Source organism: Anabrus simplex, chromosome 7 (assembly GCF_040414725.1).
Source record: "Anabrus simplex isolate iqAnaSimp1 chromosome 7, ASM4041472v1, whole genome shotgun sequence".
NCBI lineage: Eukaryota > Metazoa > Arthropoda > Insecta > Orthoptera > Tettigoniidae > Anabrus > Anabrus simplex.
The window spans coordinates 142,399,055-142,421,259 of record NC_090271.1 but is presented as its reverse complement, the minus strand read 5'-3'; the positions used below and the strand labels follow the sequence as shown (position 1 = coordinate 142,421,259).

General features: G+C 38.4%; 1 protein-coding gene across 8 annotated transcripts in view; it reads right to left on the bottom strand.

Annotated features, from left to right (window-relative positions):
• The window catches only part of gek (serine/threonine-protein kinase gek), a 736,940-nt gene that overhangs the window by 109,317 nt on the left and 605,418 nt on the right, over positions 1-22,205 (bottom strand). For all 8 annotated transcript variants that reach the window (XM_067151353.2, XM_067151356.2, XM_067151355.2 and 5 more), the window contains 3 exons: positions 13,796-14,040; positions 5,022-5,202; positions 4,754-4,942 (listed from right to left, as the gene is read on the bottom strand). In XM_067151353.2, the coding sequence (XP_067007454.2) occupies positions 4,754-4,942; positions 5,022-5,202; positions 13,796-14,040 (615 nt within the window). The remainder of the gene's footprint in view (positions 1-4,753; positions 4,943-5,021; positions 5,203-13,795; positions 14,041-22,205) is intronic.

Below are 22,205 nucleotides of genomic sequence, written 5' to 3'. Positions count from 1 at the left end.
AACAAGGATCTTTATAAACATACGGAAAAGATCTCAGACACAATGAGGAAGCGAAGGTTGAACTTCTACGGACATCTAGTAAGAATGGATGAAAGCAGACTGACCAAAAAGATCTTTAAGTACATTGTAGGATTGAAGGCCACCACTAAGTGGGTAGAAGAGGTCAAAAGAGATGCAGAAGAAGTAGGAATTACACTAGAGGTGATCAATAAAAGGAAAGAGTTTAGAAACATAATCAACAAAATCAAATTTTTTGAGGACAAACCACCTAAAAAGAAGCCTAACCGGATAATCTCTGAGGAGGAGAGAAAAATACGAAGCGAGAGAATGAAAAGGTTCTGGGAAGAAAAGAGAAGAAAGGCCAACAAGGCTCAAGTTCTATGCGGTCCACAGTTGGCCAAATTCGGAAGAAGAAGAATAAGAAGAAGAAGAAACTGTAAAATGAATAGAAATTTAATTTTATAGGTACGATATCTCTGAACACTTGGAGATAACATTTGTTATGTTCTTTGGCCATAACGTGAAGAGAAAATACCAGAAACTGTCACCGACACAACTCCCTGAAATGCATTCAACTCATTAAAATGATGAAGTAAGAATAAACAAAAATGCACTGAATTACGCGAAACTACAACATACAAAACAGATCGGTATGTCTGATACATGATTAACATCCGACTCTGACACGGGGAAAAGCACAGAACCGCTAGAAAAAACATGTGGCATACAACTCCAACGAAATTACGCACAGAAACGATGTTAATAGTGCGCGAACCACACGATATGAAACTCATTCTTTCATCCTGATTAACTGAGTCGCTAGCGCTCGCTAGCCACTCTTGCCTGTTAGGACGATTGCGGTCCCGAATCCCCAGCCGTAAAGCACACATCCTGCTGTAGCGAGCAGGAAACAAGATACACGAAGGCGACGGACAAGACACTCGCAAAATAAAGCATCAAATAAAAACGCTTGAAAACGAGGTAGGGTAAATTATACAAGCACATAAGAATTTATCCTTTATCCTAGGGGAAGAGTATTGACTGTACTGGAGGTTATATTGGTCAAAAATAGGAAGAATTAAAAATAAATCGGAAAATCGGAAGACAAGTTAAAAAACTGAAAGTTTCCTGGTAAATCGGAAGGGTTGACAGGTATGGATAAGATATTCCTGTTACTAAGAATTACACCTAGGTCATTAAACTCCTCCACACGATTTAACATTCTCCACTGATTTTATATCTGTAAAATACAGGTGTTAATTTTCGAGTAAATGACATGACACCACACTTAACTTTATTTACTCTGAGGGACCACTTATCACACCACTCACATATTTGCTTCAAATCTTCTTATAGATAATCAGCAGAACTGTCGTCTTCTATGACTTTGTACAGTTTCAAGTCATCAGTGTACAAGAGACATTCACTGGTCTGAATGACTGTAATAACATAATTTAGAAACAATACAAGAGGCCCTACCAGTAATCCCGGTGGGACGCCAGATGCAGGTTGATAGGAGTTAGAGATCAAACCCTCGGACTTGACAGAACATATTAATTTTGTGAAGTAACTCTTCAGCCAGTGAAAAATACTTCCGGACACTCCATATGCTGTCAACTTCCTCAATAAGGCCTCGTGTTGTAAAGAGTCAAAGGCTTTGGAGAAATCAGTATATATCACATCAACCTGTTTTTACCTTTGCCCAATGCATCTGAAAGTGAAGATAAATAAACTGCCAGATTGGTAACAGCTGACCTGCCTTTAACGAATCCATGCTGTGATGGGTCTTTGTACTGAATAAGAGAGTCATACAGGCAATTATGTATAACTTTCTCTGCCACCTTCGATGAAAGTGAAAGCAGCACTACTGGTCTATAATTATCGAATAACACGTTATCACTTTTCTTGTAAATAGGGATTACAAAACACTTTTTCCACCCAGCTGGAAAACATCCACACTTAAACGATTTATTTATAATTTCACATCGTGGAATTGCCAGTTAGGAAGCACATTCACGGAGGATGATGTCAGATATCTCGCCAGGTCCACATGATTTGTTGATATCTACTGATGACAGGATCAATGTCACTTCTGCCACAGAAGTTTGAACAGACACTGGATCTATTGAAAATGGGGGAGAAAATGTTGCATTGCTGGGCTTGGAAGGCGAATGGTACTTGCAAAAGTTTGTGCAAATGTGTTTAGAATTCATTGATAATTTATAGAAACAGGAATACCGCTTCGCTTCTCTTTTTGATAATGTGTTGGACTTTTGACGACTCATCAGTTTTCCAAGCTAATTGGTTCAAGTTAAAATCACTGCACACGACAGTATCCCGTGAGTTGAGAACAGATGTAATGTTCCCCAATGTTTGACGTAGGTCGTTAAGCCGGTCGTTCACTTCATCTGGAGGCAGGCAGCAGCACACAATGAAATGGCGTATGGCTTTAAGTGCCGGGAGTGTCCGAGGACAAGTTCGGCTCACCGGATGCAGGTCTTTTGATTTGACACCCGTAGGTGACCTGCGCGTCATGATGAGGATGAAATGATGATGAAGACAACACATACACCCAGCCCCCGTGCCAGCAAAATTAACCAATTAAGGTTAAAATTCCCGACCCTGCCGGGAATCGAACCCGGAACCCCTATGGCCAAAGGCCAGCACGCTAACCATTTAGCCATGGAGCCGGACAGCACACAATGAAGACAGCACGATCGGGTTGAGGGTTGACTTTCACTACTTGACACTCCCAATTCCCAGCAAGCTCAGGCATCGACACTGGTCCAAGGTCAGGCTTCGCAGCTAGTAAAACACCTCCACCATCCAGTTTTGAAGTGTGCACGGAATTTCTGTCCTTACGAAATACAATGTAACTGTCCGTTAATATTTCAGTATCAGCTACTGTTTCTTTAAGCCAACTTTCGCTGATACAAATACAAACCCCTTCACTTAGTCCAGTATGAAAGTCAGCAAGTGAGTTACGCACACTCCTGACATTTTGATAGAAAAATGCCATACCTTGATTGCTTTGGTTGGGTTCTGGGCACAGTTGCACATCCCCGGAGAGTGCTAGCATTAGGATGGCTAGTACACAGCTGGATACCAGTGGGCGAATAGGCCTGCCTAGGCCACACCTTTCACTTTGGTGTGACGACAGCAAGTACCTCGAGCCGTTGAGAGAATCCATGAGGCCAGATAAACTGCATTTATTAATCACTAGTACTCTTTCCCAAACTGTATCTCGTGCACTGTCAAACTTAAAAAGTAATGTAATCACTTCGGAGTAAACGAACTGGACCGTAGGTGTATTTAACTACCGAGAACAAAAGTATTACTCAAAGAATTACCAACACCTGAATGTGACAAGGTTTCAGATTAGTGAACAGGAATGAATTACCAACGTACATAGCACCAAATTGAACTAGTACAATCAACCTCATTTTCTACAGAGGAATCAGACTACACATATGCAAAATCATTGAACATATAAAACATTTTAAATGTAAAGAGAAACATTACGGTAAAAACAATGCTCCTAGGAGGTTCTATTTACCTTCCCACCTATGCATAAAAAAAAATGAGAAAACTTTACAAAGAAAATATGATGACACAGACTGTAATTACTGGCATGTTTTACTCATCGGTTCAATCTAGAATTTGATTCTAAAAGGACTGATATTTGTGGTGAATATGTAAGGTTAAAAACTGAAAGAAGATGGAAATGGAAATCCATGAAAAAGATAAAATTCTAAACACATTTGCACAAACTTTCGCAAGTACCATTCGCCTTCCAAACGCACCTCCACTATATTTAATACGTTACCTACATGGATAAAATGTCACCAAAAAATGTAATAATAATAATAATAATAATAATAATAATAATAATAATAATAATAATAATAATAATAATAATAATCATAATCATAATAATAATAATAATAATGTTATTTGCTTTACGTCCCACTAACTACTTTTATGGTCTTCGGAGACGCCGAGGTGCCAGAATTTTGTCCCGCAGGAGTTCTTTTACGTGCCAGTAAATCTACCGACATGAGGCTGACGTATTTGAGCACCTTCAAATACCACCGGACTGAGCCAGGATCGAACCTGCCAAGTTGGGGTCGGAAGGCCATTGCCTCAACTGTCTGAGCCACTCAGCCCGGCCCTAAAAAAATGATATTAATTATACAGACATTTTCCTTAATACTGAAAAATCTTCCAGAGTGGATATAGTACCTTTGGGAAACAAGTTCCTTAAATATCATCTACTGCAGCCAGCCATTGAAGGAAAGATACACGGCAAAAGAAGACAGGGACAAAGATGCATTTCTTGAATTGATACAGGTCACCCACCTCAAGTTACACTAACTGTCTGAGCCAGAGAAAAAAATAAAAACACCTGATGATATGATATATGGGGTTGCTAGGCAATACGGCAACGTGACCAGGACTGGAACATAATGGATCAGAAGTGGTGAAAAGCGAGAGTAAAATGTATAGGAACCAAATTTGTCCCAACCCACCTGCACCTCGAAAAGGAGAAAGGAAGATAAGTTCAGTTACACTGTATCTTGCTTGAGGACAAAGTATGATCCTCAGACAACGCATAATCATTTTGTAAATACTAAGTGGTTCAGTTTAGATTCCACATAAAACCATAAGGTCTATGTTTTCTATCGACATGATTGACAATCATATAAAACTCAAAGTCTATTTTGTTTTGAACAATTGGCGATGTAATACTCACTGACTGCAATAGGAATTGCTGGATACATTATTTCTCTCTCCCGTGACTTGCGCCCTTGAGAGTCAACATACACTCCTAATGTCTGGAAAACCAACAGGAACTCTCCTCGTGATAGTTCTATTGCACGAAGAGCCTCTACAGCACTGTATGACAAGAAGCCCAAAAGCTGATTGTCAGGATGAACCAAAGCTGAAAGCAAAGATAAAAATGTATTCAACAACAAAGTATAAAGGAAACAAAGATGACATTTCTTTGTATCAATACTCACATATAGGGTGCTGGTCTCCCATGATGCTGTATATACTGAATCCAGACTGGTAACCGACACACAGCCTTCCTTCACTGAAAACATTCAAGGTTTGTGCTTGTGTTGGTAGCATTAATTCACGCAAACGTTTATGGCGGGTTTTGGTGCGTGTTACTTCGTAGATAATGACTTGAGACGTATTCTGAAACACATGAAACAACAGGCATTTGATTATACAATGAAGAAAACAACTTATTTCTTTTCAGCCCAGAGCTGAGAACGAAACACCTAAAATTAAACTGAAATTTTTATTACCTCCATAACAAAAAAAAGTACAGTTGAGCCTCAGTGAAGTTGCTGGTTATTTATTCCCTGTGCCATGTAAGGGTGCGAGGATGATACAATAGCAACCTAAACCCATATAGCTCACCTAGTGATATCATGGTCTCATATAGTCTGTGTTAAGCCAGCATACAGAGTGATTGTTTTGAACATAGCAATAACTGATTGGTTTGTTTATTTATTCATTTGTCTTTATTAGTGGCAAAGTTCGGATGCACGGTCCTCCTTAACAACATCCCTGTAGAGTTTCTGAATGAAGCACTGAACAACATATTTGAATGAGCTATAGATTTTTGAAGCATGAGTCTCTGGAAGTGAGATGAGAATTTGCAAACAATTTCCTCAAGCACGAGTGCCAATATGTTACAGAATTAAGATCATTATGAAAGAATAAATTAAAATAAATTTGGGTGCAAATCTGCCTGAGATCTTGCAGTTATATCTACTGCCTCTAAGAAACTGTAGGTGACTACACATAGCTGCTGGCAAGTTTCATCATCTAAAGTTCCTAAAAGTACCGCAAAATTACAGTTACTATTGTGACCTGTTGTTTCATTGATTTGCCAGCAAGCAAATCTTTTATTTGTAACTTAGCTGCTTCTGCACACATTGGGAAATATGGTTTCCTCAGCCAGTCAGCAGTAGGTAAACCCCCAGAGCCTGGGATGTATTTTGCTTTTTCCACAATCTCAGAGCCAGATCATTAATTATCTCAAGGGGAATGTTAAGATTAAAATAAATGAACCCTGAACTATTCCAAATGCTCCAGAGCACTCATCACACACACAGTTGTTAAAAGATGACAGAAATATTGAAGGGTGTCTTGAAACTACAGTGCATTCCCATGACTCAACAAGCTCTCAGCACCTTGTTGACTGTCTGTCCTGTGTGTATTTCACAAGCAGATCTGGTTTATAAACATCGCATTCTGGTTAGGGATTATTTGAGTTCTCATCATGCTGTTACTTATCACAGAGAAGTGTCGTAAGGTTTGAAAGAATGTGAAATTGGAGTAAGTAAGGAATTAGTGGTGATGCTAACTTTCTAGTAGAGGTTTAGAATAATATTCTGATGAATGTAGTAGTGATAATGCTTCCAAGAATCATGAAAAATGTGAAGACTGAGGGACATGGCTAACATCGCGATAATCATTCTAATGAATTGTAAATATGGGAAAACAATACTGGTTCAAATCATAACATACGTTCTGGGAGTTCAGAATTTTTTTTCTCAATTATTTGTGGGATGGGAATTTTATGAGTTTGTAGTAAAGCAGACGAAAATTCATGCCAAATATTTACAAAGAAAAACTGGCACTGTTGATACTACCTGGCAAAACATTACGCTGACAATATAAAGACATTCTGTAGGTGTTCTAATTTATATGGGTTTGGTTGTTTTATCTGAAATTGACAATTACTCCCTAGGAGACTTTTGCGTGTGCCCATTAGTAAAGTAGGCAATGACAATGAAGTAGTTTAGGAAACTTGGGCAATATTTATATACAAAATTAAGGTGAGTACAAATAAATATATGCGCACTGATCATTTAGAAATGAAATCCAAAATAAATATTCATTTGAATTTTATGTTGTTTTCTTTAAAGGGTGACATTTATGCCGCTGCGTCTCTTGGGATTTAAAGGCCGCTGTCAGAAAACACGGTAATTCTGGCTGGGCAGACACCCTTAAATGGGGAATGGCAGAGGGTTAGTATACATTAGAAAATGCATGTAAGATATGTATGAATCTACGTTTAGATATTAATACAATCATGGGTGTAAGTCGGGGCCTAATTTAGGGGGTGGAATATTAAAACTACATTTATATTAAAGGTTTTAACTAGGCTAACCATAATTAAAATATTTGTACACTCATAAGCTGGCAGAGAGGGGGAAGGGAAATTGCCCTCCTAAATTACAGCAATTGTTACTTCTTAAAATAAGTAAAATATGTTTTTAATCACAAAAATTATTAGTTTTAGCAAGCAAACATACAACCTGTGACAATAAAGTTCGGTAAATAGTCCTGTACTATCAACATAGATGAACAGTGCACGACAGTGACCTTACTGTCCTTCGAAATAGTCCCCTCCCATAAGTATGCACTGCTGAGATTGGCGATACATGTCCTGGAAACTTTGCAAGAAGGCTTCCTTTGGGATGGTGTTCAAAAGCCTAGTCACGTTTCGTTGGATGTCAGGAATATCATCAAATCTCTTTCCTTTCAAAGCGAGTTTGAGTCGTGGGAATAGGAAGAAGTCTGGAGGATTGAGATCTGGCGAGTATGGGGGATGTTCAAGTTGCACCACCCCCTTTTTTGCCATGAACTGTTTGAGGATATTGGCTCTTTCATGTGAAAATTGTGCAGAAGAAACAGAGTTTTCCACTTCAAAATATGTGAATGGTGCGCGTGAGGTGAACCCTCAATTTGTGTATGGCCTCACATCAATTGAGGCAGTGAGTGAGAGAGTGGGCTATGCCGAGATTTTGTCAAAATTGAGTTATTCGTACCCTAGTATAGGGCTTACATTAATCTTTCAGTGTGCAAAATAACAAAGACTACTGCAGGCTCCTTCCTTTCTTTTTTAAAGAACATATTTTCAGTGAATTACTCACCTCACGTTTATGCTGCGAGAGAGTGAGCTCTGCCCAGCAGTTAGAAGCATTCAATGTGTGCGCTGTCTGTCGGCTATGTGAACTGGACAATCGCTGCGCTTATTCTCAAACACGTGTTAGTTGTGTACAAAATGGCAGACGGTGAAGGAGAAGTAATAGTGAGTAGCTGTGAAAAACCTAAAAAACGAGTTAGAAATGATAAGTGGAAAAGGAAAAGGGCTAAAGTGCGTAGAAACTTAGGATTAGAGTACATTAGCGATAAAACGAATAAGGTTGTTCCTGCAAAGCAGCAAGGTGCTGGATGTGAGTGTAGTGTGCGATCTGTGGCAGCTAATATTAGCTGGTGTAAATACCATGAATTTGTGAAAGCTGAAAGAGATGACATATTCTGTGCGTTCTATAAAACAGGCGATTATAATGCATAAAATGTGTTCTTATTTGGACTGGTAAGTCAGCAAGAATGCAGTGGAATTTCAGTATTCATATATGCAACCAGAAAATTGCTTTCATGTGTATGTGGGCCAAAAACGTTGCTTCGCGAGGTGCTTCAGAGACTGCATCGTGTCTATTGAAAGTGTTAAGTGTACCTGAGAATACTTTGGGAAAGCGGAAGTTAAGATTCTTTTCTCACTCCTGTTCTGCACAGAACAAAAATAACATCCTATATAAGATTTATTATGCTCTTATAATGACAGGAAAGTCTGACTATGTATTCACACTAGAAGATTGGTTTTGTCTCGTGGAACGTTCAAGTGCAGAAATGAAAAGTGAAGACTTCAAAATCTTCCACAGTGCCACATCGTGCTTCGTTAGAAACGAGAAAAGTAGGTCAGGTGTTAAAATGCCACTCCGGAAGATTGCCATTCTCAGGATAGACTGTAATAAACCCAGTATATTACAGTACCAAACCAGCTATTCTGAACTTTGTCCATGGGAGGAAGTGCAAGTACTATGTATAGTACACAAACCTTTTCTTGAGCCCTAGTTCCCATTCAGCACTATGGAGTTCAGGGCTCAAGAAAAGGTTCACGTACTATACAATACCTGGGAGGCCTCGCAGAGAGAAAACACAAGCACCACTGGAAGCACTGAACAGAATATTAATTCCTTCTCCATATCCTGTAGGAAGAAGAATAAAGCTAAATACAAGGGCTTGATGTCTCTTCTGCCGTACATATCGCAGAATCACCATACTATATACCATGCACTCCAGCCGGATGACTCTAGTACAGCTGAGGATTATTAAAATTATAAAATTTTAATATATCTACTTTAATATGGTTCCATTATGAGATTAATTACATGTAACCAAATACAGTAGAGACAATACGCGACACTCAGCGAGATATCGAGGGACAGCTATTAGAGCTCTCTCTAGCGGGTAGACCTGAGAACTACTGATTCTGTCATAAGAGCATGTGTATTTGTGTGTGAAATTTTTGGTGTTATTTATCTGTTTTCAGTGAGTTGATATAATTAAATAGTAGCGTGAGTCATTCCTTGATATCTCCTCTCAACATGAGGGGAAAGGTATGTGCTGTGTTTGGCTGCAGTAACTATGAAGTAGAGAAGAATGCGCGGTCTTTCTTTCGCTACCCTCGTGACAAGAAAATGTAAGTAATATTGTGTTTGCATATATATTCTTCCAGTGACAAAGAGATTTTTACAGTACTTCATAATCTTCTGACCTGCTCGGCCCATATTTTAACTGCCTTAAAATATAATACGCATATTTTATTGTATAGTGCAGCAGTTAACCTCCACTACCGATGTGTTGTTGTAGGTGTGATCTGTGGGTTTTGAAATGTCACAGAAGTGATCTGGATAAGGTGTAAAAAAAAAGAAGGGATGTTACGCTTATATAAGAATTATAAGATCTCTTCAGATCATTTCCAGGCCAGCGACTTTAAAAATCCTTGACTATACAGCCAAGGGTATGTTACATTTTTGCTCTAATTGTACGTAAATATTCCTCAAAGAATCACTATCGACAACATTTTCATACTTTTCCTTCTTTTATCACTCTTCTCAGATTAAAGCCGGGATTTCATAGATTTTTTTTTCTTCTGTTCGTAGGCTTCATGTTACGAGGAAAATTGTCAAGCCTATAAATGTTAATTCATTGCATCATGTGTGTAAGGAATGTGCCGATATTTTTATTGATAAGTGTCTTAATTTGATGATACAATGTTTTTTAAATAAGAAAAAAGACAAATCTAATCATAAAAGTTCAGGCAGGAATGTTAAAGCAAAAGAAGTAATGCATAAATGAAAGATCAACCCATTTCACAGCAGTCCATTTCACATCTTGTTTATATGTCTAATTTCAGTCTTTAAATAATAACCTTTTAAATAATTCTTCATTAATTTGTCCAGAATTGCTTTAGCAACTTCAAAGTTAACATCTCAATAATACTTCCTTTCTAGACGTTAATTTATTTATCCATTTTCGTATATGCATTGCCACTGATATTTGAATTTAGCGCGACTTTTCAGGTCAAGTCATTAGGAGCGCCACCGTTGAATTGTCTCCCATTTTAACAAGGCTAAATCCGTAAGTGTCGCATATTGTCTCTACTGAATTTGATGTAACACAACTGTGAGGATGTCGAGGAAGACCCGGATATCTGAAGGTACTGAAATATTTTGTTTACTCTGGAATTACGGTAGTTCAATTTTTTAATTAAATGAAATTCCAAATATTTGTTATAAAGGACTAAATGTTTTATAGTAACCGGGCAATGAAGGCAATTCTTGGCATATCTGCGAACTTTACAAAACCAAAAATCAGGAGATTTTGATATGAAAATCAGAAAAATCAGGAGAAACAATTGGTCAAAATTGCTTATTCTACAAGTCTTGCGCAATACAGGAGTACAATGGTATATATTATAAAATTCAATAACTCAAAACCCGACTGTTGCTATACGAGGCTACAAGGCTAAAAATTGCACATCTCTATTCCCTCACAGGAAGTATGCGAGTGAGATGATCGGTCTCTGCTAAGTCTTCTGAAGATAGTATGAATTCGTGGTCCACATGTGTGAATCAGTCATGCACTCAGATGCCATTACTTAGCAAATGCATAGATTAATATATTGCATCACGTGCTCGCACGATTATGCCAAGCGCAATGCTATTTTTATCAAGTATTAAATTAAAATTCGCCATATGGTTCCTAAAATATCTATAAAAGGTCACTAGTCACTATCTTTGAAATTCTGTCACTAAATTACTAAAATAGACTCCAAATCTAGCGATTAGTCTGTAGAATCGACTAGACTGATGTGAACTAACACGAACATAGCACACGAGAATGAGAGATCGACAATCGATATACGCGTCGCAATATACATTTGAAAGCGGCCAATGAGCAAAGGACTTCCGGCCACTGGCATACAAAGCTGAAATGGCAAGATTTGATAAATGTTTGAAGTTCACCAAAAATAAGCTGAAATCGAAAGAAATAATAGAGTAATTGGGAGGCGGGAAAAACTGTCAAAAATCGGTAGTCTCCCCCCTAAATCGAGAAAGTTGGCAGGTATGTCTTGGGTAGGTACTGTAGCGAACCTATAGGTAGTAATGCAAGGTTATTTTGTTTGATTGTTTGCACATGGAAAGGGCCTAAGGAGCCGGTTAAATGATGGAAATACACCCTGTAAATAATTTTCCTAAAGAATTTGAAATGTATGCTTTGAAATGGTAAACAATAAACTATATGTTAATAGGAATGTTTTTCTCATTATTTGAGCAAACACAAAACTAAAAAATATCTCTGTTCCATCCAACTCTGGCATAGCCTTATCTCCTACTCACTGCCTTAATTGGCAAGGGCAAAGCAGGGGGTGACATGCGGTGTGCTGTTATGAATTTGCCTAGTCCTCCCAATAGATTCCATAGGTTCACAAACATTATTAGTAAGACAGTAGAGAAAATGGAAAATGAGGGTGTTAGTGACATAGCTGTTGCTCTTGATGGTAGCTGGCACAAGCGAGGTCACACCAGTCAGAAGGGTGTGGTTACTGTTACCAGTGTCGATATCGGTAAAGTAATTGATGTAGAGTGCCTCAGTAAACACTGCCATGCATGCAAATCGCAAACTGAGCGTGTGTGTATGACAAATTATGCTGGATCTAGTGGGGGCATGGAAGCTGAGGGTGCATCAATGATTTTTAAGAGGTCAGTTGCCACAAGGGGTGAAGTATGTGCAGTTTTTGGGAGATGGAGACAGTAAAGCCTTCAACAGAGTACTGTCTGAAAAACCACATGGTGAAAGTGTAGCAATTACCAAGTTGGAATGTATAGGTCATGTTCCCAAGAGGATGGGTTCAAGAATGCGGAGGTTAGTCCAGGACATGAAAGGCAAGAAACTACAGGATGATGGGGCACTTGCGGGTAGAAACAGACTCACTTCTTCGGAAATAGACAGGCTACAAAATTACTACCGCAAAACTATAAGAGAGAATGTCGGTGACTTGAAGAAAATGAGGGAGGCTCTGTAGGCAACTATTTTCATAAGATTTCTACTGATTAAGCCCCCTACCGAGCTTGATAGCTGCAGTCGCTTAAGTGCGGCCAGTATCCAGTATTCGGGAGATAGTGAGTTCGAACCCCACTGTCGGCAGCCCTGAAGATGGTTTTCCGTGGTTTCCCATTTTCACACCAGGCAAATGCTGGGGCTGTACCTTAATTAAGGCCACGGCCGCTTCCTTTCCACTTCCAGCCTTCTCCCGTCCCATCATCGCCATAAGACCTATCTGTGTCGGTGCAACGTAAAACAAATATTAAAATATTAAGCCCCGACATAGTCTATGCGGTTCTTGGTGCAAGTATAATAGACGAGGAAACCTACAAACACCATGGACTTCCTGAAGAAGTGATACTTATGATTAAGCCCATTTATGAGGATCTTGCCCATCCCGATTTAGTATTATTATTATTATTAAAGAAATGTTTGCGTGGGAAAACCCAAAATGTAAACAAGTCTTTTAACAGCGTTATTTGGAGTCGTGTAGCTAAAAATATTTTTGTTGGATATAAAACCTTAAAATTAGGACTACATGATGCTGTTTTATAATTTAATATATTTAATATGGGAAATTCAGGCAGAATTAAGGTACTAGAACAGCTGGGAATCTAACCAGGGTGGAATTTGCACAGTGCGTTTCAAGCTATTGATGTTCGTTGGATCAAAATGGAGGATACAAAGCTGTTTATAGTGGAAGCCAACATAAGGGAAGTCAAGGAGAGCAATGAAAAGGAGTTTGGAGGACAATGAGTGTGGGGAATATGCAGCAGGAGGGTTCTAGGCTACATCTCAAGTCAGATTTATATAAGCTAAACTTTAAAGTTAATTTTCTCTGCTTTTGTTTTTTCTTTATCTAGGTATGCTCAGTCAAGAAACTATAAAAGGTAGAATTCTGAAATAATTATCAGTGATACTTCCATACCTTCTCTCTGTTGAGCTGCCAGTTTTAGATATGTTAATACAGGAGACCAGAGAAAAATATTATTCCTCAAATTTTTCATGCAAATTTTTGAAGTTTTTAAAGAAATTCCCAAACACTTACTATGCATCTCATCCTATAGATGAAGACAGCAATGTAAAGAACAAAGTTCATACAATAACATTACAAAGTTTCAAGTCTGTGGGACAAAGGTCTTTTAACCTGAGCGTAACTAAAAATGGAAAAATTATCATTGTCAGCATAGGCAGTATGTACTCCCCTTTTCAATGTGAGTACAGATGATGATAAATCATTAAAACTCCATGCATGACTGAAAATTTAATTAACATACTACTTAAAAATCATGTTTCTACTTCCATAATTGCTTACCTGACGCTTGATGGCAACACACAAACAATAAGCCAACTGGGGTGTGCGTCTCATTGGACCAGTAGCAAATGTGATACAACCTTTGGTTTCAGCAACTTTAATCCATTCCACATCATCACCATCAAGAGCACGCACAGGGATCAGCCTCACATGCCTTTGTTTACCAGACAGCACAACCAAGAGTTGTTCCTCCACAACATATTCCAGTTGATAAACCTTCTTTCCCTCACCTACACGACCAATTTCTACAAAGCAGAAGAAAAGATTGCATCATGTTTAAAACAAATTGCAGAAGACAAAGTGAAAGTATGCAGGTCTATGCAACATTAAGACTAAATCTAAACAAATAATAGTTTTGTCTGTAATTTGGTCAGAATGTTTTTAAATTTGTATTTGTGTTGGTCATGTCCATAATGAGAAAGAAGTGCAATTTTTGAAGTTCTATCATGTTTATATGAACGTATAGTTGGTAAAATAAAAAAAGAATGAGCGCATGATATTGTATGTTCCTCATATTTGATATTTTTATGCTAATATGAATTATTACAAAAATGTGATTCACCTCCATGTAGATACAAACCCTCAGGATAGCCACAACAAACATGGCAGCAGTGGGTAGTAATGGATGTGCTTCATCTCTCCAAAAAGAGTATTTAGGTTCAGAAAAATGCTTCCAGTGCAAGGAAGTAGTGAAAATGGTGTAAAACGCGTAGTGTGATAATGGTTTCATTTGGAAATGTAGATCTGTGTATAAAAGAAAATACGACGTGGATGTGTAAAACTTGTGTTGAGAATTGTGTCGAAGATGGCGAAATGAAAATTAGGCCGCTACTGAGTATGAACTCCATGACAACGATTGACACTACATTGAATATTGCGATATTGAAGATATCATTACAACAAGATATGTTAGAAATGAAAATGATTATTTAGAATGGAGAATTATGTCACTTGAAGGAGCCGTGTCTGTATTCGATGTTGGTAGGCATGACTGGCAGGGATGGTCTCAAATTGTAAGAGGTAGAAATAAGGTATGAGCTAATCTGAATCCTTCCAATTTTAAAGTTTGTACAAAGAACAGTTTTACAGTATTAGACATGAAGACGCAGATGCCTCTTTGAGTCAGTCTCCGCATGGGGGCATGGGTTTTAGGAGGAAGAGGTTTAGGGCCCAGAACTAAATGCATCTCAAAATTCTCAGCAAAAATAGTACCTAAATCATTGAAGGTTTTGATAATGGATGATAATCAAGCTAGTGGTATTGTGTTGGACACAAATACCAATGCTGTCACAGCTTCTGCAATAGTTCATCCAGAAGCACCACTACGAAAAATCATTGAAACTATAGAAGGAAGGACAGCTGACCTAGGAGACAATGATGTTGGCATGATCATCAGAGGAATCAATAACGTGGCCCACAATGAAGGTGAATGTATAAAGGTCAGAGTTCAAGAATATATTAAGTAGACTAACACATACTAATGTTGTGATAGTAAATAATGTATTCCAAAATGACATGATCTAAATCCTAATTCTTGTATAAAAATAGAAATTGTGAGGGTCAAGAGATGCACTCAATCATTATGTAAATATTTCAGGAATGTACATGTATGTTATTAATGAGCTAGTTTTGAAAATGTTTATACAGCTCATGGTTTACACCTAAATACACTCATGCTCAGGAATTAAGGATAATGCTGATACATCGTGAAACAACGCTATGGTGGGAGGTTTGCAGATTTAAATCACCTCGGAGTATGACCATGGGGTGCATTTGACCTGCGGTCGTCGCATGGTGGCGCTGGCAGCAGTCCAAATACGCAGAGGTGTGTTGGTGCATGTCAGACTACGGTGCAGCGAGTAAGTGTGCAGATGTTTTCAGACGTGCTAATGGTGACTGTGTGGTGAAAATAGCTCAACGAACACATATTGATGGCGTTGTGAGGGGTAGAATAATAGGGCGACTGGATGCTGGTCAAACACAGCAGGTTGTAGCACGGGCCCTCCGTGTTCCACAAAATGTGATCTCAAGATTATGGCAACGATTCCAGCAGACAGGAAATGTGTCCAGGTGCTACAGTACTGGACGTCTGCAGTGTGCTACAGCACAAGAAGACCGATATCTCACCATCAGTGCCCACAGACAGTCACGGAGTACCGCAGGTAGCCTTGCTCGGGACCCTGCCACAGCCACTGGAACACTGGTCTCCAGACACACAGTCTACAGATGACTGAACAGACATGGTTTATTCGCCCGGAGACCTGCAAGGTGCATTCCACTGACCCCTGTTCACAGGAGAGTTCGTAAAGCCTGGTGTCAAGAACACAGTACAGGGTCATTGGAACAGTGGTCCCAGGTTATGTTCACGGACGAGTCCAGGTATAGTCTGAACAGTGATTATCGCTGGGTTCTCATCTGGCGTGAACCAGGAACCAGATACCAACCCCGTAATGTCCTTGAAAGGGACCTGTATGGAGGAAGTGGTTTGATGGTGTGGGGTGGGATTATGATTGGTGCACGTATGCATGTCTTTGACAGAGGAACTGTAACAGGTCAGGTATATAGGGACGTCATTTTGCACCAGTATGTCCGCCTTTACGGGGGTGCAGTGGGTCCCACCTTCCTCCTGATGGATGATAACGCACGGCCCCACCGAGGAGTACCGTGAAACAGAAGATATCCGGCGAATGGAGTGGCCTGCCTGTTCTCCAGACCTAAACCCCATCGAGCACGTCTGGGATGCTCTCGGTCGACGTATCGCTGCACGTCTTCAAACCCCTAGGACACTTCAGGAGCTCCGACAGGCACTGGTGCAAGAATGGGAGGCTATACCCCAGCAGCTGCTCGACCACCTGATCCAGTGTGTGTCAACTCGTTGTGCGGCCTATGTACGTGTGCATGGTGATCATATCCCATATTGATCTCAGGGTACATGCGCAGGAAACAGTGGCGTTTTGTAGCACATGTGTTTTGGGACGGTTTTCTCAACTTATCACAAATACCGTGGACTTACAGATATGTTTTGTTTTGTGTTCACTATGTGCCTATGCTATTAGCACCAGTTTTGTGTAGTGCCACGTTGTGTGGCACCACAATATGCAATTATCCTTAATTTATGAGCATGAGTGTAGATTAGGAAGCAGAAGATTAATAATGCAGTTCTAGATTAATTAAGAAAAAATATGAGTCTACGAAAGGTGCTATTCCTCTTCATTGTACTGTAAGTGGTCAGGAAAACTAGCAGAGGGAGCCAGCTCTTCAGGAAGGCTCATTTACAGTATAGGTACTTTATGTTCAAGGGGGAAAAATGGTTACATTAGGGCCTAATCTTAGTTTTGAATATGATATGGTATGATATGATATTACATGATACAACTGAAATTTGTTCAATTCAAAATTCTGTTAAATTATCTGTATAACTGAACATTTGTTCCAAAATAATACGCTAGACTAAGCAAAATTACAGATGATATATATTGTAGACTTTCACAAAAACTGAGGTTCTGATTAAGTGGTTGCACGGTTAGGGTCACGTAGTTATCAGCTTACATTTGGGAGGTAGTGAGTTCAAACCCCGCTGTTGGCAGCTCTGAAGATGGTCTTCCATTTTCACACCACTTGTTATCATTACAAAAAGAATGGTATAAAATATCTTTTTGAGGGGATATTCATCTTGAGGTAAGACACAAGACAAATACACAATCTGTTGAATTTACTAAGTCATTTAACTTTTACTGTGCAAACAAAAATTCTACTAGGGGGAAAAGTAGTGCTTGAATATAAATAATATCAACTCCTCATTCATTCAATATTGGTAAGTTAGATATATATGGCGTGGGTTCTGATCACAAAGCTGTTTGGCTGAAATTTCACTGCCTCATTCAGAATGATCCCTCCAATTGAAATTATTTTCAATAGGTTCTTCTCACAGCAATAAAACGATAGGGATTATTCCTACGCTTGGAACTTTTTTTTTTTTTACAATTTGTTTTGCGTCGCACCAACACAGATAGGTCTTATGGCAATGATGGGATGGATAAGGGGTAGGAGTTGGAAGGAAGCGACCCATGGCCTTAATTAAGGGACAGCCCCAGCATTCACCTGATGGGAAACCACGGAAAACCATCTTCAGGGCTGCCGACAGTGGGGTTTGAACTCACTATTTCCCAAATGCAAGCTGATAGCTACATGAACCAAAACATGGAGCCATTCGATCAGTATCTTGAACTGATAAACTGGAAATCTATATCAGGAGGTATCAAAAGACTGGGTGGGTAAGAAATTTGTTTGTTTGTTTCTTTCAAACATTTTTATTACTGTTTGAGGATTGTTTTCCAGTCATAAGAAACACCTACAATATTAAACATTCAAAAGCAAGGTCTTGAGATTTGAAGAGGTTTACACTCGAGCTTGAAATAATGAGAAATCATCTTATCAATTGCTATAGTTTTTAAGGACAGTAAAAGCCTGGAAATATTAACTTTATACACAAATGCAACAAGTTATAACAGCAGCAAAAGAGAAAGCACAATGGAAGTGCAGGTAATAAGGTAATAAAAGTAAAACAGCTTGGGAAGTAATTATCACAAAGAACAGAGAGAGAGAGAGAGAGAGAGAGAGAGAGAGAAATGCATTTATTTCTGTTTCCCCCATTCGGAGGCTAACAAAAAGACAAAGCTTATATAAAAAGTTGATTGACAACTACAAGGGTCATGTAAAATATGTTAAATGTGTTAAATATAGTACACCCAAAGTTGAGATTACATGAGATGAATTCAATAACTACTTTATTCAATCTGTAAACAATAATTACAATATTTCTGCCAATGATAGTGATGCACTGAGCTACCTCATCAACAGCAGAATAGTTGTTCCTGAGCAAGGCATTAGTATGGAACACAGTGTCAGAAATGAAGTTAAGTGTACAGTCAGCAGAAAATCCATACTTTTGTGAAACCTCTTCACTGTTAGTACAAATGATTGCTTACAGACTGGGATTTTTCCCCTGTAGCCATAAATATGCTAAGGCAATCCCTGTTTCAAAAAAGGGTCTTATAAACAACACCGGCAGTTTCCAAGGAATTCCAGTTATTCCTATATTTAGTAAGATTTTAGTTTATGTAATGACACAACAACTAGTAGTTTATTTTGAAGCTATCGCAAAGGTAACTTAAATCAACTGTGGAAGCAAAAGAACCCTCTTGCAACATGTAATTTCAGCTTTAGAAAACAAGAATGTTGTCCTGGTCATTCACTCTGCAATCTCAGCAAAGCCTTTGTTCATGTCTTCCATTCACATTTAATTTCAAAACTGAATTACTATGGTGTTTGGGATGAACAGGTGAACATTCTAATTTCCAACCTGAACAATCAAAAGCAAACGGTTGTATTGGGAGGAGTTTGATCAACTGAACTTCATAGCCAACATAGAGTTCTACAAGACTCAAAGGATGATGATGATAAAAAAAACCCCATATTTTTAAAAGAGGCTAAAATAGTCAAAGAGTTCCATTTACTATGTAAGCAAACACTGAAAATGGCAGTTGAATCAGGCTCTGCTAAAATAGCCAAAGAGCTATGTACACAAACAATGAGCATGGCAGTCTTAGGTCCTTTTCTATTTCTTGTGCAAATAAATGACTTACCTTATAACACACGGTCAAATGCCCCTTCAGTTTTATGCAGAAAGATAACACATTTTTAAATGAAGCTAAAATAGTCAAAGAGCTCAATTTACTATATAGCTAATATTGATTATGGCAGCTGAATGGTTCTCTACCAGAATAGTCAATGAGTTATGTAAGCAAACATTGAACATGGCAGTTGAATGGTTCTCTGCCAACTAAGGTAAATGATAACAAGACTCAGTCAGTTACATTTCATTTTAATCAAAATCAATTAAATCATGATAACCAACCAGCAAAATTATTAAGAATACATTTTCATCCAAACTAGAACTGGAATGCTAACATATACTTCATTTCATGTAAACTATTAAGAGAAGTGTATTTCTCGAGAGCCATCAAAGACAAAGTTCCCAATGAATATCTTACAAATATTTTTGCATTCTTTCACAGTATTCTTCAATATGGAATTCTACTGCTGTGGAGAAAATGCAGCATGATTTCTATAATTTTACTTCTCCAGAAAGTAGCCTATGACCAGCCAATGCAGACCTGTTTTTTATTAAGCTGCTTATCATGACTAGGGCCCGGATTCTTATGTAATTACGTATTCCTTTCCTTACTTGTAGGCAACTAAAAATTAAAAATATCTGTGATTTTTTGTTTCTAATTTGGTTATACTCTGGTTTCATTTTATATATGTGAAGAATGTAACATTTTTGCTCTTATCTATGTAATTATTCAAAATATTTTAAAAATGTGTTTCCGTTCATTTTATTTCTCAGATTCTAGTAAAATAATTGATGAATTTCCTTTTGGAAAATAATAAAATTGCTAAAGTTGGTTTAAGAGAATAGTTCCTTTAAACCTGGAATACATTAATCCTTCCTCAGAATCTGGGATAGTCAGGTCCATTGCACTGGTCATTTAACTTTGTTACAAACTGAATGCAGGCTATTAGTGAAGGGCTTGGATCAGGTGTCAGGTAAATGGATATGGGTGAGATACAAATATATTTTTCTAGGAAGTCTTATGGCACAAGACAAAGCAAAAAATGTGGCAGAGACAAGACATTGGGCCGCATCCTCATACCTCAACTGAGCAGTTAAGTTGTGACGGCTGATGAGTTATTTTAGTGGTTTACTGCTTAGTCTGTTAACTTACATGAAGTTGACTAGTTAAAAATAGCTCCAATTTAATCTAGTTGTGTGTCAAAACTAAGACTGTGGTCGAGTACTGAGGAATGTTTTACAATGGACAGGGAAGTGGTAATATTTCCAGTGTGTAAAAAAACTATAAGGTGTTCCATGACATCACATCTTGACTAACATTATGTAGGGTATTTCATACAAGCAATAAATATCATTTGTTTTCCAAGCAACCAAGCAAGTACTCTTTAATTCTAACAGGACAGTCAAGTTAAAAAAAGTGAGTTCTTTAAAGATATGTATGTGCCAGGTAACTGAAACAGCAGACATTCTATGGAACAAATTTCAGGTGCCAGAATATGGTTCATTTCTTGGAAAGTATTGAAATAGGCCAATTTAAGATGATCTGGGCGAGTGTTACCATGATATACTGGCATCTAATCAAAATAATATTCAGAACTCCTATAGTTCGATCATAGTAGATAAAATGACAAATACCTTGGGATGCTACATTGCCAACCTTATATTTGGGAAACTAGATACAGAAACCCTCTTCAAGTCACATCTAATATGTCTGAGAATCTGAGACAAACAAACCATGCAACTATTGCATGATTTGTTAATGATGGGTTGAAAGTTTTGTAGCCTGAAGACACACAAGCAGATCAAGTGGGGGTTTTTTTTTTTTGCTTTACGTCGCACCGACACAGATATGTCTTACGGCGACGATGGGATAGGAAAGGGCTAGGAATTGGAAGGAAGCGGCCGTGGCCTTAATTAAGGTACAGCCCCGGCATTTGCCTGGTGTGAAAATGGGAAACCACGGAAAACCATCTTCAGGGCTGCCGACAGTGGGGCTCGAACCCACTATCTCCCGATTACTGGATACTGGCCGCACTTAAGCGACTGCAGCTATCGAGCTCGGTAAGCAGATAAAGTACTTGTTTTGTATTCAGTGCTGTGGCCTACTCGTTGAAAGCCACTAAAACACTCCAAGATTTTTACCCTAATACTGTTCATTTCACATGATTAATACACGTATTAGAACATGACACTGAAGAAGTGAGAATTTTACAAATATAAATAATTTAATAGCATGAACAAGAAAAGTATTTGTGAAAGCCCCAATGAGAATTCAATATTATAAATGACATTACTGCACACAGCCTTACCACTTAAGCCTATCTTAACATGATGGGACAGTTGGCTTCAAGCTGTTAGTTTCTTCTACAATGAATATTTTGAACTTGTTAAGTCATTGTAGATTAATTTCCTCCCAAGTCAGCAGCATCAGTACATGATTCTCAGATTAATTTAATTTCAAAATCTTCCTCCGCTCGGAGGCTGCCTAAGACAAAGAATACACATACAATTTCATTCAAAAAATATAAAAAAGTAAGTAATTAATGTCTCAGTCTGGCAAATACAAGTGGTGTCTGAGTATCAAAAGAGAACCCCTGAGTGCTTCCAGCCCCCAGTCGATGAACTCCTTGGTACTGATGTTGAATACCTTCATCAGCTCTATCGTCTTCTTAGGGACTGTCCCTCTCACACCGATCATGAGACCCCTCACTTCTACATCGTCCAGTTCGTATTTATTCTTATAGTACAGCACTGTAGGCCGATAGATAGACTTCT